General features: G+C 42.1%; 1 protein-coding gene across 1 annotated transcript; it reads right to left on the minus strand.

Annotated features, from left to right (window-relative positions):
* Nucleotides 1–358: 358 nt before the first annotated feature.
* On the minus strand, nt 359–11,948 carry Txn (thioredoxin). Its single transcript, XM_027943037.3, has 5 exons — nt 11,814–11,948; nt 5,936–6,040; nt 5,429–5,488; nt 1,077–1,142; nt 359–570 (listed from the first exon to the last, which is right to left on the minus strand). The coding sequence occupies exons 1-5, from the start codon at nt 11,835–11,837 to the stop codon at nt 508–510; spliced, it is 318 nt and encodes a 105-aa protein (XP_027798838.1). The 5' UTR covers nt 11,838–11,948; the 3' UTR covers nt 359–507.
* Nucleotides 11,949–16,481: the final 4,533 nt, after the last annotated feature.

Raw genomic sequence — 16,481 nt, forward strand, 5'->3', positions numbered from 1 at the left:
TGCCTTTAATAAGATTTTTCCAGAAACACATTGATAGTAATGATTTTTTAAAATCTTCTTAAAATAATCGTTGGCTATTAGGTTACTAAAACAGAATACATAAAAATCGATGGATGGTATATACATTCCAGCTACTTGGGAGACTGGGAGACTGAAGCAGAAGGATTGCAAGTTCAAGGCCAGCTGGAGCAACTTTGTGAGACTCTTATCTTTTAAAAAAAAACAAAGCCTGGGGCTGAGGATGTAGCTTAGTGGCTGGTAACTGTGAAGCCCTGGGTTCAATCCCCAGAAGTGGGGAAAAATAAAGACATCTAATGGTCCTTATTTATTTTGAAGACTATTCAGACACACCAGGCAGTTTTAAAAAGGGTAGAATTAATATTTTATTGTCATTTATAATCAGATGGCAATTGGGTATATAGCTTCCATACTTCATACTTTTTGTAAATTAAAAAAATTACAAGTTTTAAACAGCTGATGGCTGGTTACGTTTTTCAGAAAACACGATTAGACAAATTCATTGATGGTGGCTTCGAGCTTTTCCTTATTAGCTCCAGAAAACTCACCCACCTGTGAAGGGAATATTGAATTGACGTTAGATGTGGCATTACATCTCTACTTTGTACATATGATCACAGAATGAGGGAAGGATGGGGGAAGAAAAAGAAGCTTATTTAAATAAACTTCAATGAATAACAGTTCTTTTAAATTAAAAAGTCGAAAACAAACAACAAAAGAATAATCTTCAAAGTCAAAAGGCTCAAGTACAAGTTTCTAGCAGAACTATCTCTTAACAATGATGAACGACCTGTTCATGTTTAAGAAATCCTACATACTTTATGATATAAATATAAAGCACCAATCACAGAGATTTAGAGTCTAGTTCTATCAAAGATCAATTATCAGTTAGATATCACATTATGTGAGTCAATGAAAAATGGCCTATTGGATACTCTTGAATGAAGAAATTAGTGACATGCTTCACCCTAAGAAGGGAAAGTCACTTCCATCGTTTCATTCATACCACACGCCCTCCTTTTGTCCTGCGAGTCTTCTTAAAGGTCAGATGTACATACCTTTTGACCCTTCTTAAAAAACTGGAAGGTAGGCATGCATTTGACTTCACACTCTGCAGCAACGTCCTAGGGGGGAAAGGCAGGTAGCAGGGGAGAAGATTAAAACAAGACTGAGGATTGAGCATTGATGAAACAGTCCCAAATCAGATTCCTTCTCATTATACACTCCATGTCTCTGCATTAAGACAATTTTAGCGATTGTCATGAATGCAACGGCAGCACAAAAGCCAAACTGGTTCTTCTTCAGAATTAGCAGTTCTTGCTTCTTATTTAGTCTCTCTAGTCTTATTATGGGGTTCCTACTTATATACATACCTGTGCTAACTGATTCAATTTTCTCATCAACTCTAGAATTGCTGAAATAGCATGCTTATTTTAAAGCCTCCAGTTTATTATAAACTATTTTCCAGGGAACTTCTATCAGTTTACCAGTATTTATCTTGACTTTTGCCAGCTAGCTTAAGACCTTGCTTTAACCAGATCCACTGGCCCTAATCTACCCCATCCTTTGAAAGCACAGGATTTATAGATTTTTGCATCAATCAAATATTTACTGATATTTAAATAATGTTGAATTATTAAATTATTAAAATAATGTTGAATTACTAAAAACTGTGAGCTTTTCCAGGTCTATTTGCTCAATGGCCAAAGAGGGGTTATAATTGTCACCGAAGATTACATAAGATAGAGTACTCACAATGGCTATCATTTCTTCATGTTCAATATTTCCTACAATTTTTATTTTTATATTTCTTCTAGATTTATTTGAAAATAAATAATGATACAACATTTTAATTCTATGATTAATTATTAATATGTGGATACATAGACTTGGTTCTATTTTTTTGGGGGCTTTCTAGTTTTTTTCCTATGGATCAATGTACTGTGTTACAGGATCACAATGTTTTAATTAATGCAGTTAATATATATGCTATATTTATGAAGCTGAGGCTAACTTGTCTCCCTAGTTTGTTTTGTAAAAAAAAACTTCCCAGAATTTTCCTAGCAATACTGTTTCAGGACATCATGATGTGTTTTTGTTGAAAGTGGGTTAAAGGGCTGGGGATGTGGCTCAAGCGGTAGCGCGCTCGCCTGACATGCGCGAGGCGCTGGGTTCGATCCTCAGCACCACATACAAATAAAATAAAGATGTTGTGTCCACTGAAAACTAAAAAATAAATAAATATTAAAAAAAAAGAAAGTGGGTTAAAGTTAGATAAATTTGGGAGTACTGATATTTTAATAATGTCAAATCAATGTCCATGAACACGGCATTATCATCTACTAAAATTATTTTATGGATCCCAGTAAAGTTTGATAGTTCTATTAACTATACTGAATCTTTATTGTCTATTGTTAATGTCTTATTTTTAATTTATTTCGTTGTCCAGTGTTTGTTTTTGCAGTATTGGGGACCCAGGGTCTCATGCTTGCTAAGCAAATGCTCTACCATTGAGCCACACACATGAGCCACACACACCCCAGACCCACGTCTTATTTTTGTACTGGAGATTGAACCCAGAGGTGCTGTACTACTGAAATCATCCCCAGCCTTTTTTTTTTTTAATATTTATTTTTTAGTTTTCGGCGGACACAACATCTTTGTTTGTATGTGGTGCTGAGGATTGAACCTGGGCCGCATGCATGCCAGGCGAGCGCACTACCTCTTGAGCCATTTCCCCAGCCATTTTTAAATTTTATTTATTTTACGTGAGACAGATTCTCACTAAGTTGCCCAGCTCCAGCCTCACTTTTTATTTTATAGACTACTTGGCTATCCTTATAGTGATTGGAAAGGCATGCACACTGTAGAAAAATTTTCCTTTGAGCTTTAAAAAAAATTCTTAATCCTAAATTGTTTTTTTTTTTCTTTTTTAAAACACCACTCCTTTCTTTAAAAACAGAAACCTGGCCTGGTTCCAATACTACCGTGTTGGAATTTGACAATCTGATAAACGCAACTTTCCACCAGCTGCCCCTGTAGTCAGCATTAAAGTCTGACTACCTGGCAACCCTGGCAACCATCGACCCATTGTCCAGTTATGGTTTTGCCCAATCTTAGATTTTTATTAGTAAATAGAATAGGACTCTGCTTAACCTTATGAAATTTAATTTCACTGGCTTCTAGGCTAACACTCCACCTCTATCCTTAACTCATTGCTGACTCTTGTTCCAACCAAAATCAAAACACATGGCATTCCAAAAGGTTGCAAAATATTCAGGTCTAAGCTACTTTGTTTCTTGTTTAATTTACAAAATAAGTAACACACCCTGTTGGCTGTCAAAGAAATAGGATCTATTCAAAGGGGGTAGTCCTCATATCTTTTTGTGAACATAAAATTATTTTCCTTGTGTATCACTTTACACATCCCAAGTCAGTCTTCTAACTGTCCGTTATAAGATAATTTCTTCCTAAGAGTTTAGGGAACTATAAAAACCCCTGTGCTGCTCAACTTTTAGAATAGTGAAGCAAAATTAAAAGGCCCCAATTTGTCAGAGGGTCATTTCAAGTTTTGAAAGACACTTTCAGGGTGATGGCAAGTGTGCCCCAAGCAGACATGAAGGACTTCATGGGAAGTCCCCGCCTGTTCTACGCATCCTACTTCCCAAAGGTTCAAGATGGAGGCAGGAAGAGCGCCTGTCTTTGGTAGAGTCTAGGGTGCTGCTCTGCTCGTACGTTATATGTCAGCCCACATGCTGCAGTCCTCTCACCTATGCAATGGTGAGTCACTGTGAGCATTTTATGACAATGCATGTGAAGGACCTACCATGGCATCTGGCACATATTATTACTTTCTAATAAAAATTATGTTTTTATGTGATAGTCATTAGCATTCAGTTTATGTAGTCCAGTGCCAATAACTTCTGGCTAAAGTGACCATATAGGAAAAAAATGACTAAAAAAAAAAAAAAATAGGGAATAAGAATCCTCCCCCCCACCTATAAACATGAGCAATTATGCTAACCCGCCCCCACACACACAAAAAAGAAAAATTCTGCAATACATCTAGAGCAAAAACTGTACTGAACCATAACATATATTCATTCATTCATTCATTTATTCTATATCTGGTCCCAAAACAGCCTGTTCACAGACAGAGATTGGTACAGTTGAGCATCCGTTATCCAAAATGCTTGGGACCAGAAATGTTTCAGGTATCCGCTTTTTGGACTTTGTTCAACATGTTTTGGCCTTTCAAGCAGAATGTGTGCTTAGGGATATGGAATCAGTCTAACAATAGACAAGATTCACTGGACATCTATGTGCCGGGAAGTATTCTAAGCATTTTATAGAATCCTGATGACGATGATGTTGACCTGACACTGCCATTTTACAGAGGATGAAACTGAGGCACAGAAAAGATAAATAACTTAACTATGTCTCCATTTCAATGAGGGTCAGAAGTGGGAAATAAAGCAAGCAAGTCTGGGTGGAGGATCCATCCCGTATTGCTACCATAAATGCAAAAGGAAAGATAAATCAGGGGGATACCTAGGAAGGGAAAAATGTAGTCCAGGGAACAAAAATGGGTAACTGGAGAAGAGTTCATGGAGAAAAGGGGAAGCCTGTGACTGGGGCAGGTGATCTGCTGTAGGCAGACAGCCGAGGCTCCAAGAAGGTGAGAGATGAGCTTGAAGCAGAAGCTGATGAACCAGGATGAGAACCTAGGTCTAGCACCTTTGTTGCTACATCACACCCTCCCAACTCCGCCTGCCTAAAATGCTCCCACATCTGTAAAGATGTCCAAAGTTGCTGCATCCTGAACAGGCTTTCCAAGTTCAGTGTACCGTGTGAGCAGCAAGGGCCACGTGCTAAAACCTCCATCTGTATCCACCACAAGGCAGCATCCTCTACAGTGCGGTGGAAAGGCAGGGGAGTCAGATGACCTCACTTTCAATCTGACCTCTGCCACATACTCTTTTCAACTCCAAAGACAACCTCTCTGTGTGTTTTTTCATTTGTAAAATGGGGATGACATCAGCACAAAGAACTAAATGAATCAATACTTATAAAGCCTATGGATTTAATTATTGTAATCAATTTCTATTTACTGAGCATTACAGAATGGCAGGTAGAATGTAGGGTTTTAGAAAGTGGGTGAGTGATATGATTCAGAAGCCTTAATCATACACCTCATCTGTTTTTATGTTTACTTTAGGATATGATGTACTTAGCTCCTTATCTAGGATTAAGCCCATAATCATCACCATCACCTATTCTGAAATACAATATTTTAGATAGAATTACAGTTCTACCATTGCTTGATACTTTTTTTTTTAAAGCATTATGCTATTCAGAGAAAAAGGCCAACATGAAAAGCTCAGTAGTGTCTTGAATTTCAGCTACGTACCTGACAGTCGTCCACATCTACTTCAAGGAACAACACGTTGGAATACTTTTCAGAGAGGGACTGGAAAATTTAAAATGCAAAATCCAAAAAAATTTAGAACTGGATAATGGCGATTGATATACTCAACTTTCTTTTGGAAAGTTAATGAAAGTAGAGACTAATTAAAGATCTAAAAATTTAGCTTAAGAACCAGGTCAGCATAAATAAAATACATTTTCTGAACCAAGATTTTCCTCATGTAAAATAATCTGGCACATCAACTTTGAGCCAAATTGGGCCTATGTTTCAACTTGAAAAAAAGCTAAACAATTTCAGATAAACAAAATTAACTTCTGAGAGTTGTCTATAACAGGATACATGCATTGAACCTATATTATTTAAGTTATTATGATTATTTTTTGCTGCTACTTTTAGACTATTGATCCAGCAAAACAAAAACTACCACCCCCAAACACCTCTTCTAGCTTGATGACTTCTGACCCCAAAATACCAAGGGCTCATACTCACATGAAAGAAAGGCTTGATCATTTTGCAAGGGCCGCACCACGTGGCAGAGAAGTCAACTACTACAAGCTTGTCTCCTGCAGAGTTCAAGGCTTCCTGAAAAGCTTCCTACAAAGGGTGGAAGAAAAACAGGCTGAATAGTTTCATTTCCAAAAATTTTGGAGACTCGATGACACAAGGTACAACTCAGAGGTCCTGCTTTCAGCAAAATCCAATAAGTCAAAGAAACCAGCTATGAAGGAATCCTACAGCCTTACTGTCACTTGAGAAGATGAAACAAGATACAATGCATAGAGTTCCTGATACTTATGTCTTCACTTTTTTTTTTTGTTTAATAAAGTATCGTGAACTGGCTAACTTATATTCAAACTAAGTAAATGAAAGGAAAATAAAAATAACATTTTTATGCACAGTGTTTCCATATCAAATCTAGGTATGTGACAGACGGTCACTAAATTCTTATGGACTGACAGAGAGTCACTGCAATTGAAGAGGTCACAAGGACACAGATTTTTTTATTGATTTATTTTTAATATAATGATAGTGGGATGTATCACAATTCATATTATACATATAGAGCACAACTTTTCATATCTCTGGTTGTACATAAAGTATATTCACACCAATTCGTGTCTTCATACATGTACTTTGGATATGATGTTCATCACATTCCACCATCATTTCTAACCCCCTGCCCCCTCCTTCCCCTCCCACCCCTTTGCCTATCCAGAGTTCGTCTGTTCCTCCCATGCTCTCCCTCCCTACCCTACTATGAATCAGTCTCCTTATATCAGAAAAAACATTTGGCATTTGTTTTTTGGGGGGGATTGGCTAACTTAACTTAGCATTATCTTCTCCAACTCCATCTATTTACCTGAAAATGCCATGATTTTATTCTCTTACATTGCTCAGTAATATTCCATTGTGTTTATAAGCCACATTTTTTATCCATTCATCTATTGGAGGGCATCTACTTTGGTTTCACAGTTTAACTATTGTGAATTGTGCTGCTATAAACATTGATGTGGCTGTGTCCCTATAGTATGTTGTTTTAAAGTCCTTTGGGTATAGACTGAGGAGAGGGACAGTTGGGTCAAATGGTGGTTCCATTCCCAATTTTCCAAGAAATCTCCATACTGCTTTCCAATTTGCAGTCCCACCAGCAATATATGAGTGTGCCTCCCCCCACCCCCCACATCCTTGCTGACACTTATTGTTGTTTGTCTTCATAATAGCTACCATTGTGACAGGAGATGAATCTTAGATTAGTTTTGATTTGCTTTTCTCTAATTGCTAGAGATGACGAACATTTTTTCATATATTTGTTGACTGATTGCATATCATCATCTGAGAAGTGTCTGTTCAGGTCCTTGGCCCATTTATTGATTGGGTTATTTGTTTTTTGTGTGTGTGTGTTTAGCCTTTTGAGTTCTTTATGTACCCTAGAGATTAGTACTTATCTGAAGGGTGAGGAGTAAAAATTTGCTCCCAAGATGTAGGCTTTCTATTCACCTCACAGATTGTTTCTTTTCTGAGAAGAAACTTTTTAGTTTTAATCCATCCCATTTATTGATTCTTATTAAGGAAGTTGGGGCCTGATCCCACATGATGGAGATTAGGGCCTACTTTTTTTTCTATTAGATGCAGGATCTCTGGTGTAATTCCTAGGTCCTTGATCTACTTTGAGTTGAGTTTTATGCATGGTGAGAGATAGGGGTTTAATTTCATTTTGTTGCATATGGATTTCCAGTTTTTTCAGCATCATTTGTTGAAGAGACTATCTTTTCTCAAATGTATGTTTCTGTCACCTTTGTCTAATATAAGATAATTGTAATTTCGTGGGTTACTCTCTAAAGGACACAGATTTTAACAATTGAAAATTCACAAGCTACTCCAAAAGAAAAGCTAAGATTTCTGATTAATTTGTCTATGAAAGAATATGCAAAAAGCTAAAAATAAACAAACAGCCCTGAAAACTAACCCCCTAACAGTCATTTTCTGTTGGTGTAAGCATATTTTCATGTTTGTGTGCACATGCATGCATGCATATTGGGTTTCCAGAGCTGAGATGACATTGCACATCAACCTTTGATTTTTGCCCTTTAGTTCAAAATAATACCCTCATCATTGCTCATGAAAGGAAATCAGTTTTAATTCCTCATGAAGAAAATTTTCTGTAGATATTATTTTGCATAAAGAATACATATTAAGGGGCTGGGGTTGTGGATCAGCGGTAAAGGGCTCACCTAGCACGTGCGAGGCCCTGGGTTCGATCCTCAGCACAACATATAAATAAATAAAATAAAGGTATCATGTCCAACTACAACTAAAAAATAAACATTAAAAAAAAAGAATACATATTAAACAAAACTCCCAGCAGTGATGATGAAAAGATCGCTTACCACCACCTCCCTGAATTATTTACCAATGGTCTTGATACTGTAACCCTAGGAACCTAACATTCTAGTTATAAGGGACTCATTTTAACAATAGTCAGTGTTGACCAAAACCAAAACTGGGGCAAGGAAGATAAATCAAAGCACAAACCTCTGTATCTGAAGTCTAGATTTTCTTCAATTTGCAGGTCAAACTGGGTTTAATAAAAAATTAATAACACTCCCTTCCCCCATAAGAATTATATTAGATCTGGTTCAATAAAGAAGGAAAGTAAATGAATAAAACACTGCAAGGTAAAAACACACACCCAAAACAAAAGCCTAAGGTGGGTTCCTATAAACTACAGTTATTTTCCTAGATTTTAAATTTCCTCCTCATGTTTTTGGAATGGTGTGCTTCCGTAACTTTTTTAGTTACGCAGGCCCATCTACCCCACTTTTGGATATGGAGAAATCTGGGCATGTGGGGTGGGGGATAGGGATGCAGCAGAGAGTAGAAGTAAGAAATCATTTTTCCAAGCCATTACTAATTGTTCCAGATAAAATTACTTCAGAGACTTTCCTAGGATGATTTTCAGGTCTAACAAGGTTTCTTTTTTGGGCAATAATTTGGTTCACTATACCACATCCATACATGCACATAACACAATCTGATCAACTCATTCTTTTTTTTTTTAAATGTTTTAAAGTTGTGGATGGACACAACACCTTTATTTTGTTTATTTACTTGTACGTGTCGCTGAGGATTGAACCCCATGCTTCACACATACTAGGTATAAATGCTCTACCAACTGAGCTACAATCCCAGCCCTGATCAACTCATTCTTTACTGCAAGAATCTGGTAAGACAGTACAAAAGATGAAGAAGCGACCTTGATCAAAAACTTGATGAGATTAACTTTCAAGATGGAAAGTACCATATTTTAAACATCCTCAAGGATATCCCCAAACAGTTCTGAATCCAATTCAAGCAAAACTACCTAAAATTCTGACAAGAGCTTCTGGCTTAAGTGAACATAAGCTACAGAGCCAGGTATATGTAGATTTCTCATTAAGATTCTCTTCTTACCTAACTTTGCCTAAAATAGATTCAGCTTGAAAATTATTCAAGATTACCTTATGAAAAAGCAAATCACAAATTTTAGCTCCCAGAAACTAACAATCATGATTGATAAATGTTCCCATCACTGACACAAATAACCTGGAAATAAAACATAAGGTACATAAAACAAAAGTAGAGTCTAACACCTCTTTTCCTAAACACATTCAATTCCAAAAGTGATAAGCATGAGAAGTTTGAAAAGCATTTAGTGAAGTGCTTTATGTGTAGGAGTTCAAGAAAGGGTAGTTGTCATTTTCAAAAAAAAAAAAAACAAAAAAACAAAAAAAAAATTGTGGGTAAACTACAACTTCTGATTTCTTCTTCCTCATTGCATCTACGGCCCATTATTGCACTCATGTCTGGAACAGGCCCCATACTACCTACACAGTGCCTCAGAAACAGTTGCTCTGGATGGCCAATGGAACCGACTTTAACCCACCAGGATGAAAAAATTTAGAGTTGGGTATGGTGGTACATGCCTGTAATCTCAATGACTCAAGAAGCGGAGGCAGGAGGATTGAAAGTTTGAGGACAGCCACAGCAACTTAGTGAGGCTCTAAGCTACTGAGCAAGACCCTGTCTCAAAATACAAAAAGGACTGAGGGTGTAGCTCAGTGGTTAAGTATCCCTGGTTCCAATCCCCAGTACCAAGATAAATAAGTTGTTTAAAAAAACAAAAACAAAAACCCTGATTGCCATGCCCTTGGACTCAAGCTGTGGTGCTTTCTTAAGTAACAAATGTCTTGTCACCTTTGTACACCTTTCTTAACTGGACAGAGAGGAGGGTCATAGCTACCATGGTTACAACAGGGAAGGTCAGAGCAGGTATTCCCCAGGAACCAAAAGCAACTTCCTGTTCCTAGTGGGTGGGTTTGTGAGCAAACTAACCCAGGCCACTCCAAGGTCTTCTGGCTCCATAATGAGTTCCACCAGCTTGGTTATACTGAGGTTGCCAGACGCTTAAGAACAAACTCTGCCTTCCCTTCCTTTCCCAGGCACAGGCTGTGTTACACAGATATTGAAAAATATACATGGAACAAAATGCACTATTAAGGATCTCTTATCTACAAATGGGGGGAAGGTTGCTGTATTTTAAAAAAGGATTATAATAATAAAAAATTAAAGACAAGATGACAAACAATAACCAAAGGAAGCTGAGATTTACTAATAACCAAAGTAACAAATGGATCAGAGACCATCACACACATTGCATGTAACAACTTCTGTTTCTGAGGCCCATCTGCACCAAACAGGTACTCGGAGCGCCAAGATTGCCTTCCTCTGCCTTTTCAGGGTGCGCGGGTGTGGGGAGAGTACCTCAGGGTAAATGATCTCGAGGGCTCTGCCATCTATCAAACTTCTCCCACTCACATTCTGTCTCTCCTTTTAACAAACAGTTCCGATTGGCTACAGTACAGACAATATATGTCAGGCTCCGGGTTTTCCAATCAGGAGGATATTCAGCTCGCAATAACTTTCGAATACGGGAACACTTTTTCCCTTGGGTATGTTTAAAAGGACAGTACCACTAGCTGGTACCCGAAGGCCGATGGGCACACAGCCGGACGCAGCTACTCCAGGTTCCGGCAAAACCTGAAGGTGGGCGAACCACTGCTGGGTAGGGCAATCGAGGCCCCTGGGCCCAGCCTTGGGGACTGAGTCATTCCAAAGCCAGCGCTGCCGGAAACACGCCCTGCGCCGCAGGAGGAGGAGTCCCGCGGGCGCGGCCTGGACCTCACTTCCTTGGAGCCACCTGGGGCACGCTCCTGAGGGTCTCCAGCAGGGATCGGTCTGTCCACTTTGCGTGGAAGAGGAACGCGTCCTACTTGGGGCCGGACACTGATGTAACAGATGGGGTCTCCGGCCTAGACCTGCTTTCAAGGGGGCTCACCGCACCCACGAGGGTGGATTACACTGCATACGGAGAGTGTGGTGACCAGCGACCTCGCGCCTTCTCCAATGGCCCCTCCATCTCCTTGCCTGGATCCGTATCTGGACGCAGATAGGGGCTAAGAGCGGACCCTGTCCATCCCCTCTCCTTCCTCCCATCGGGGTTTTCAGGGTTTGCGGGTGCAAGAGGTGCAGTATGGGTACCCCCAGGCGCTGCACGCGCGCTTGTTACCTCCACAGTGCCCAGGGTACAGACCGGGCTGGGCACCCAATCCCGCCCTCCAGGGGGCCTTCGCCCCTCTCCTCCCCTCCCCCAAGGCATGTTCGGCAATCTCGGGCGCGCCTAGGGCCCGGCTACTCTCAGTCCCAGGCCGAGCCACCGCGTCCCCTTTCCCCAAGGATGAGGAGAGGCGGCCTCCCCACCTCCCGGCGCAGCGCCTTCCCCAGCTACAGAGGCTGCGCTTGCGTGCTGGCCTTTCCCGGGCGCACGTACCTTGCTTTCGATCTGTTTCACCATTTTGGCTGTTGGGGGATCTGACAAGAGACGGCTGCAAACGAGGTAAACGAATGCAAGGCGCCGGACAGAGCTGGGAGGCGAGCGCGCAGCCCGCCTTCGCTTTATAGCGACAGGGCGGGGCGCCGCGGGGCGGAGCGCGCGCGCGCCTTGCGTGTAGCGGGGGCGCGCCCGCTTTGGCCTCCCGCGCTTGCCAAGCCGCCGCGGCCGGCCCCGCCCTCGTCCCCGTCTCCCGGAGCCGGGCGGGGGCGGGGCCTCGGCTGGCGCAGGCGCCGAGCGGAGCTTCTGGGCCCGCCCCCCAGCTCGGATCCTGAGACCTAGGCGCCACGCTTCCCTTGCCCGGCTGAAAATGATCTGCGGAACTGGTGGAGCGACCTAGAGGGACTTGCGCTGCGCACGGCGGTGGGAGGCGGTTGGCTATCCCAGAGCCACAGGGTCCCTCCGTGGCCACTTGGGAAGGCGTCATTAATCCTAAATTGAACACGCCCAGGCTGGAAATATGTCCAGTCCTGGGACCGCCCAGGCAGGGCTGGATTCCTCGAAAAGGCTGGCTTTGCTTGGGCTCCCCAGCACCGAGTGCCCCATAAAGTGCTGAGTAACGATGACTAGGAAGTGTCTGTGTGAGCGCCCTTGCCTCCTTTCCGGATTTTACCGCGACAGTTCTCTTCTTTTCCTCTTCTTTCACTTTCACCGATGAACCCACTGCTCCAGAGTGACACATCAGTTTAGTACTCTAGACGGCCGGGCGACTGGCTGGGCTCTTGACCAGCAGACAGTTGCGTGGTGGTGAGATGTAAGTGCAGCCGGAATGAGCTCTGCAATTTTGTTATACAGTTGTAACGCCGGGCAGGGCCTGATCTCAGGGGGTCACAGTTTTGCTTTTTGTAAAATGCGAATCATGATGGTGGTGGTGTTCTGAGGGATTAAGTGCTCATAAAGCGATTAGGACAGTGCTTGGCACATAGTAAGCACTCAGTGAATCGTTCTAATGATAGCCGTTGTGCATACTAATTAGGCTTGCTTGGTATCTTGAGCCGCCTGACTTGGCTACCTTATATTTACACAGTTGCCTGAGTATTTTCTAATCCAGGACCACTGAAATAGTTTGTATTGATACAGGGATGCATGTGCAGGCTGGGTCTGGGGATCTGGGGGTTGTGTAAGATAAGTCTGTTAGCTGGTGTTGTGAAGCTGGGAGTGCCTGTCAAGAGCCGGAAGTAGAGGTGGAGCAGCTGTTGTGCTGGAGAAGAATGAGAGCCAGAAGCCTGGGAGGGAAATCCTTGAGGGCTTTTCAGAGCTGAGCAGCTGTGGATGAAGCTACAGCTAGGTGCCCTTGGATGGGGGTGGTGAAAACAACTCCTGGATTCCCCCTCCCTGCTCTTTCAAACAGAAAGGAAGGAAGAAAACCAGAGTTTTTGAACCAGTTTTGCAAAATTTATAGAAGGCTGAGTAGTTTGGGGTCATAGGTGAAGATATGCACCAGGGACACATACTAAGGACTGTCCTACACACAGGGAGAACGAACTGCCCTGAATGCAGCAACCATTACAAACAGAGTATGGACTGCTGTGGCAGGAGGAGTCCCATGGAGCACTAGGGGAGCCGAATCTGTAACTTTCCCTTGTACCACTGGGTTCTCAGTCCAGCTGCAGTCCCCTTCTCTGGCTTATCTATTAGTTGGTGAATTTGTATATGCAATGACAACAAATCGCTGAGCTCTAGGAGAGGAGCTGTAGAGATCTCTGATGGCATCCAGGACACCCTCAGCTGACATCTCTATGGCGACTTCCCACATGCCCGGTGACTCAGTTGCAGGAAGTGCTGACTCCCTCTCACCTCCACAGAACCAATATAAACTGGAGTAGATGAGGCAACAAATAATAGAGAATAAGGAACTGGGAGTCTGGACTGCAATTAACTCTCATTCTCATCCTCACTTGGGTAACTCTAGGCCAGTGCAAATAGCCTTTCTGTGTCTCAGCTTCCTCATCTGTGATGGGGATAATAGCACCTTGTGCTGTTACAAGGGTTGAGTGAGCTAAAATACTGTATATGTACTTTGAACTGGGCCTGGTGGGTAGTGTATGCCACATACAAGCTGTTGAGCAGGGGAACCCAACTGGAATGATGTCAGAGCTCGGGTGAAATGGGAGACTAAAACAGGTGTTACTCCTGAGTAAATTAAGTGATCAGGAAATTTGTAATGAACAGTGAGCTCTGTAACATGATTCTCAAAGGAAGAAGAGAATCATGTCTCCAAGGGTGGAAGAAAAGGGCTAGATCTGGTCCTAAGAAGGAAGTGCCCCTTCCCCCAGGGCCATGGGAAACTGAGTCCTTAGGATTTAATTTGTAGGCACGGGAAACTTGTTTGGGACAGCCCAGAGTGGAACCCATTTGGGCAGAGAAGTTATAGGGGCAAGAGGAGGAAGAAATGGGAAGGGGAATAAAAAGGTCCTTACTTGGGGAATTGGCTTCATATATGAATCAGAACTCCGAGTTGCAAGGAAATCTAGCTAAAACTGTCATAAACCCAAAAGAGAATTAGGAACTCCTATTGTCAGGAGCTCCAGTTGCCTAAAACTATCATGTTTTATTCTCAGGTAGGCTGTCGGCCTTACCCAAGAGTGGCCCAGTCAGTGCCAGGCTTCAGTTCCTTTGATTGGGCATCTCTGCAGGAATAACATCCTTCTCATTCTAAATGTCCCAAAGGTTGATCTTCATTGATTGGCATGGGGGGGGGGGTGCGCAGAACAAGGTGGAGTTAACCTTGCTTGAAATGTTGGATCAGTAGAGAAAATCTAGGGGATTACCAGTGAAGGGGAGATGGATACTAGAGGAGCAAAAAGGATGTTTTCATGTTGTCAAGAAGAGCAGAAATAAGCCAGGCGCAGTAGCACATGCCTGTAATCACAGCAGCTTGGGAGGCTGAGGCAGGAGGATCGCGAAAGATCGTCAAAAAAGACTCAGCAAAAGTTAGGCGCTAGGCTATGCAACTCAAGTGAGACCCTGTCTTTAAATAAAATACAAAATAGGGCTGGGTGGGGCTGGGCTTGTGGCTCAGTGGCAGAGCGCTTGCCTCACACGTGAGGCACTGGGTTCTGTCCTCAGCACCACATAAAAATAAGTAAACAAAATAAAGATATTAAAAAAAAATAGGGCTGGGACATGTGGCCCCGTGGTCAAATGCCCCTGAATTTAATCCCCAGTACCAAAAAGGAGGAGGAGGAGGAGGAGGAGGAGGAGGAGGATGGGTGATGAGCTTGCTTCAGGTTTCTGAGTCAGCTCAGTTGAGGCTCCATGAGAGACAGGAGAACTAGATTGGCTATCTTTGTTTGGGGACTCAGCCTAGTTTGAAGGGAACACAACCACAGGGCTTCTGAAGCAAGCTTTTCTCAGATCTCAGATTTCTTTTTTTGGGGGGTTGGGGGGTGGGTACCAGGGATTGAACTCAGGGGCACTCAACCATTGAGCCACATCCCCAGCCCAATTTTGTATTTTATTAGAACTGGGTCTCACTGAGTTGCTTAACCCCTCGCTGTTGCTGAGGTTGGCTTGAACTCGAGATCCTTCTGTCTCAGCCTCCCAGACTGCTGGGATTACAGGCGTGTGCCATCACGACCAGCTCAGGTCTCAGATTTCTTTGACCACTTAATTTGACGTACCTGGAATTGATGGATGATACTAGAGAGTCCTGGAGCACACCCAGACAGACCTGGGGAGATCACAGTGTTTTGAAGTAGATTTTGGAACCATATTTAAAAGAGTTGAGATGAGGACATAAAATAAGAGACATGAAATAAGTTCAAAGTATTATGATAAAACGGTAGAAGGAAAAGCAACAAATAAATACTTGAGGGAAAATCCTTATGTCAGTTCAGAGCCAGAGCCAGGTGTGTCTCCTTCTGCTCAAGGTCCCCTTAGGAGATAGATACTATGTTCCCCATTTTGCAGGGAAGAAAATGAAGTTCAAAGAGGTCATTTCATCATACCAAGAGCTCATTGATTTTTTTTGTTGTTGTTGTTGGTACCAGGGATTAAAATCAGGGGTGCTTAACCTCTGAGCTTCATCCCCCACCTTTTTATTTTTTAATTTTGAGACAGGATCTCCTTAAGTTGCATGGGTCTTTGATGACTTGCTGAGGCTGGCTTTGAACTTGCAATCCTTTGGTTTCAGCCTCCCCAGCTACTGGGATTACAGGCATGCACCACCACCACACCTGGTTTTGCCAATTCTGCTCTATTCATGGAGAAAAAGAAGAACCAGGACGATCTTCCAGCTCATTCACAAATCTCTAATTCCCTTCATTTCACCAGTTAAAAAACACCTAACATCCTTTATGCTAGTTTCTGACCACCATAGATTACAATAGTCTAAATATAAACTGTTTGGATTTTAAAAAGTAGTTGACACATAAATATATATCACACTTTCCATGCAGAGTATGTTTTTCCTTTCCTTTCCTTTTGGGGTGCTGAGAATAGAACCCAGAGCCCTGTGCATGCTAGCCAAGTGCTCTATCACTGAACTACATCCAGCCCCTCAATGCTATTTTATTTTTTTTAATTAGAACATTATAGTTATACATAATAGTTGGGTTCATTTTGACAAAAATCATATATGTGTGGAATTTGATTTACTCTAATTGG

This window comes from Marmota flaviventris, chromosome 13 (genome assembly GCF_047511675.1).
Source record: "Marmota flaviventris isolate mMarFla1 chromosome 13, mMarFla1.hap1, whole genome shotgun sequence".
NCBI lineage: Eukaryota > Metazoa > Chordata > Mammalia > Rodentia > Sciuridae > Marmota > Marmota flaviventris.

What these genes read in the sequence shown, in the direction of transcription:
- Txn (XM_027943037.3), bottom strand. Translation starts at nt 11,837, where the DNA reads ATGGTGAAACAGATCGAAAGCAAG. An exon ending in TGAAACAGATCGAAAGCAAG is followed by an intron (nt 6,041 to 11,813) that starts GTACGTGCGCCC and finishes CACCCTTTGTAG; the next exon opens with GAAGCTTTTCAGGAAGCCTT. An exon ending in TTTTTAAGAAGGGTCAAAAG is followed by an intron (nt 571 to 1,076) that starts GTATGTACATCT and finishes TTCCCTTCACAG; the next exon opens with GTGGGTGAGTTTTCTGGAGC.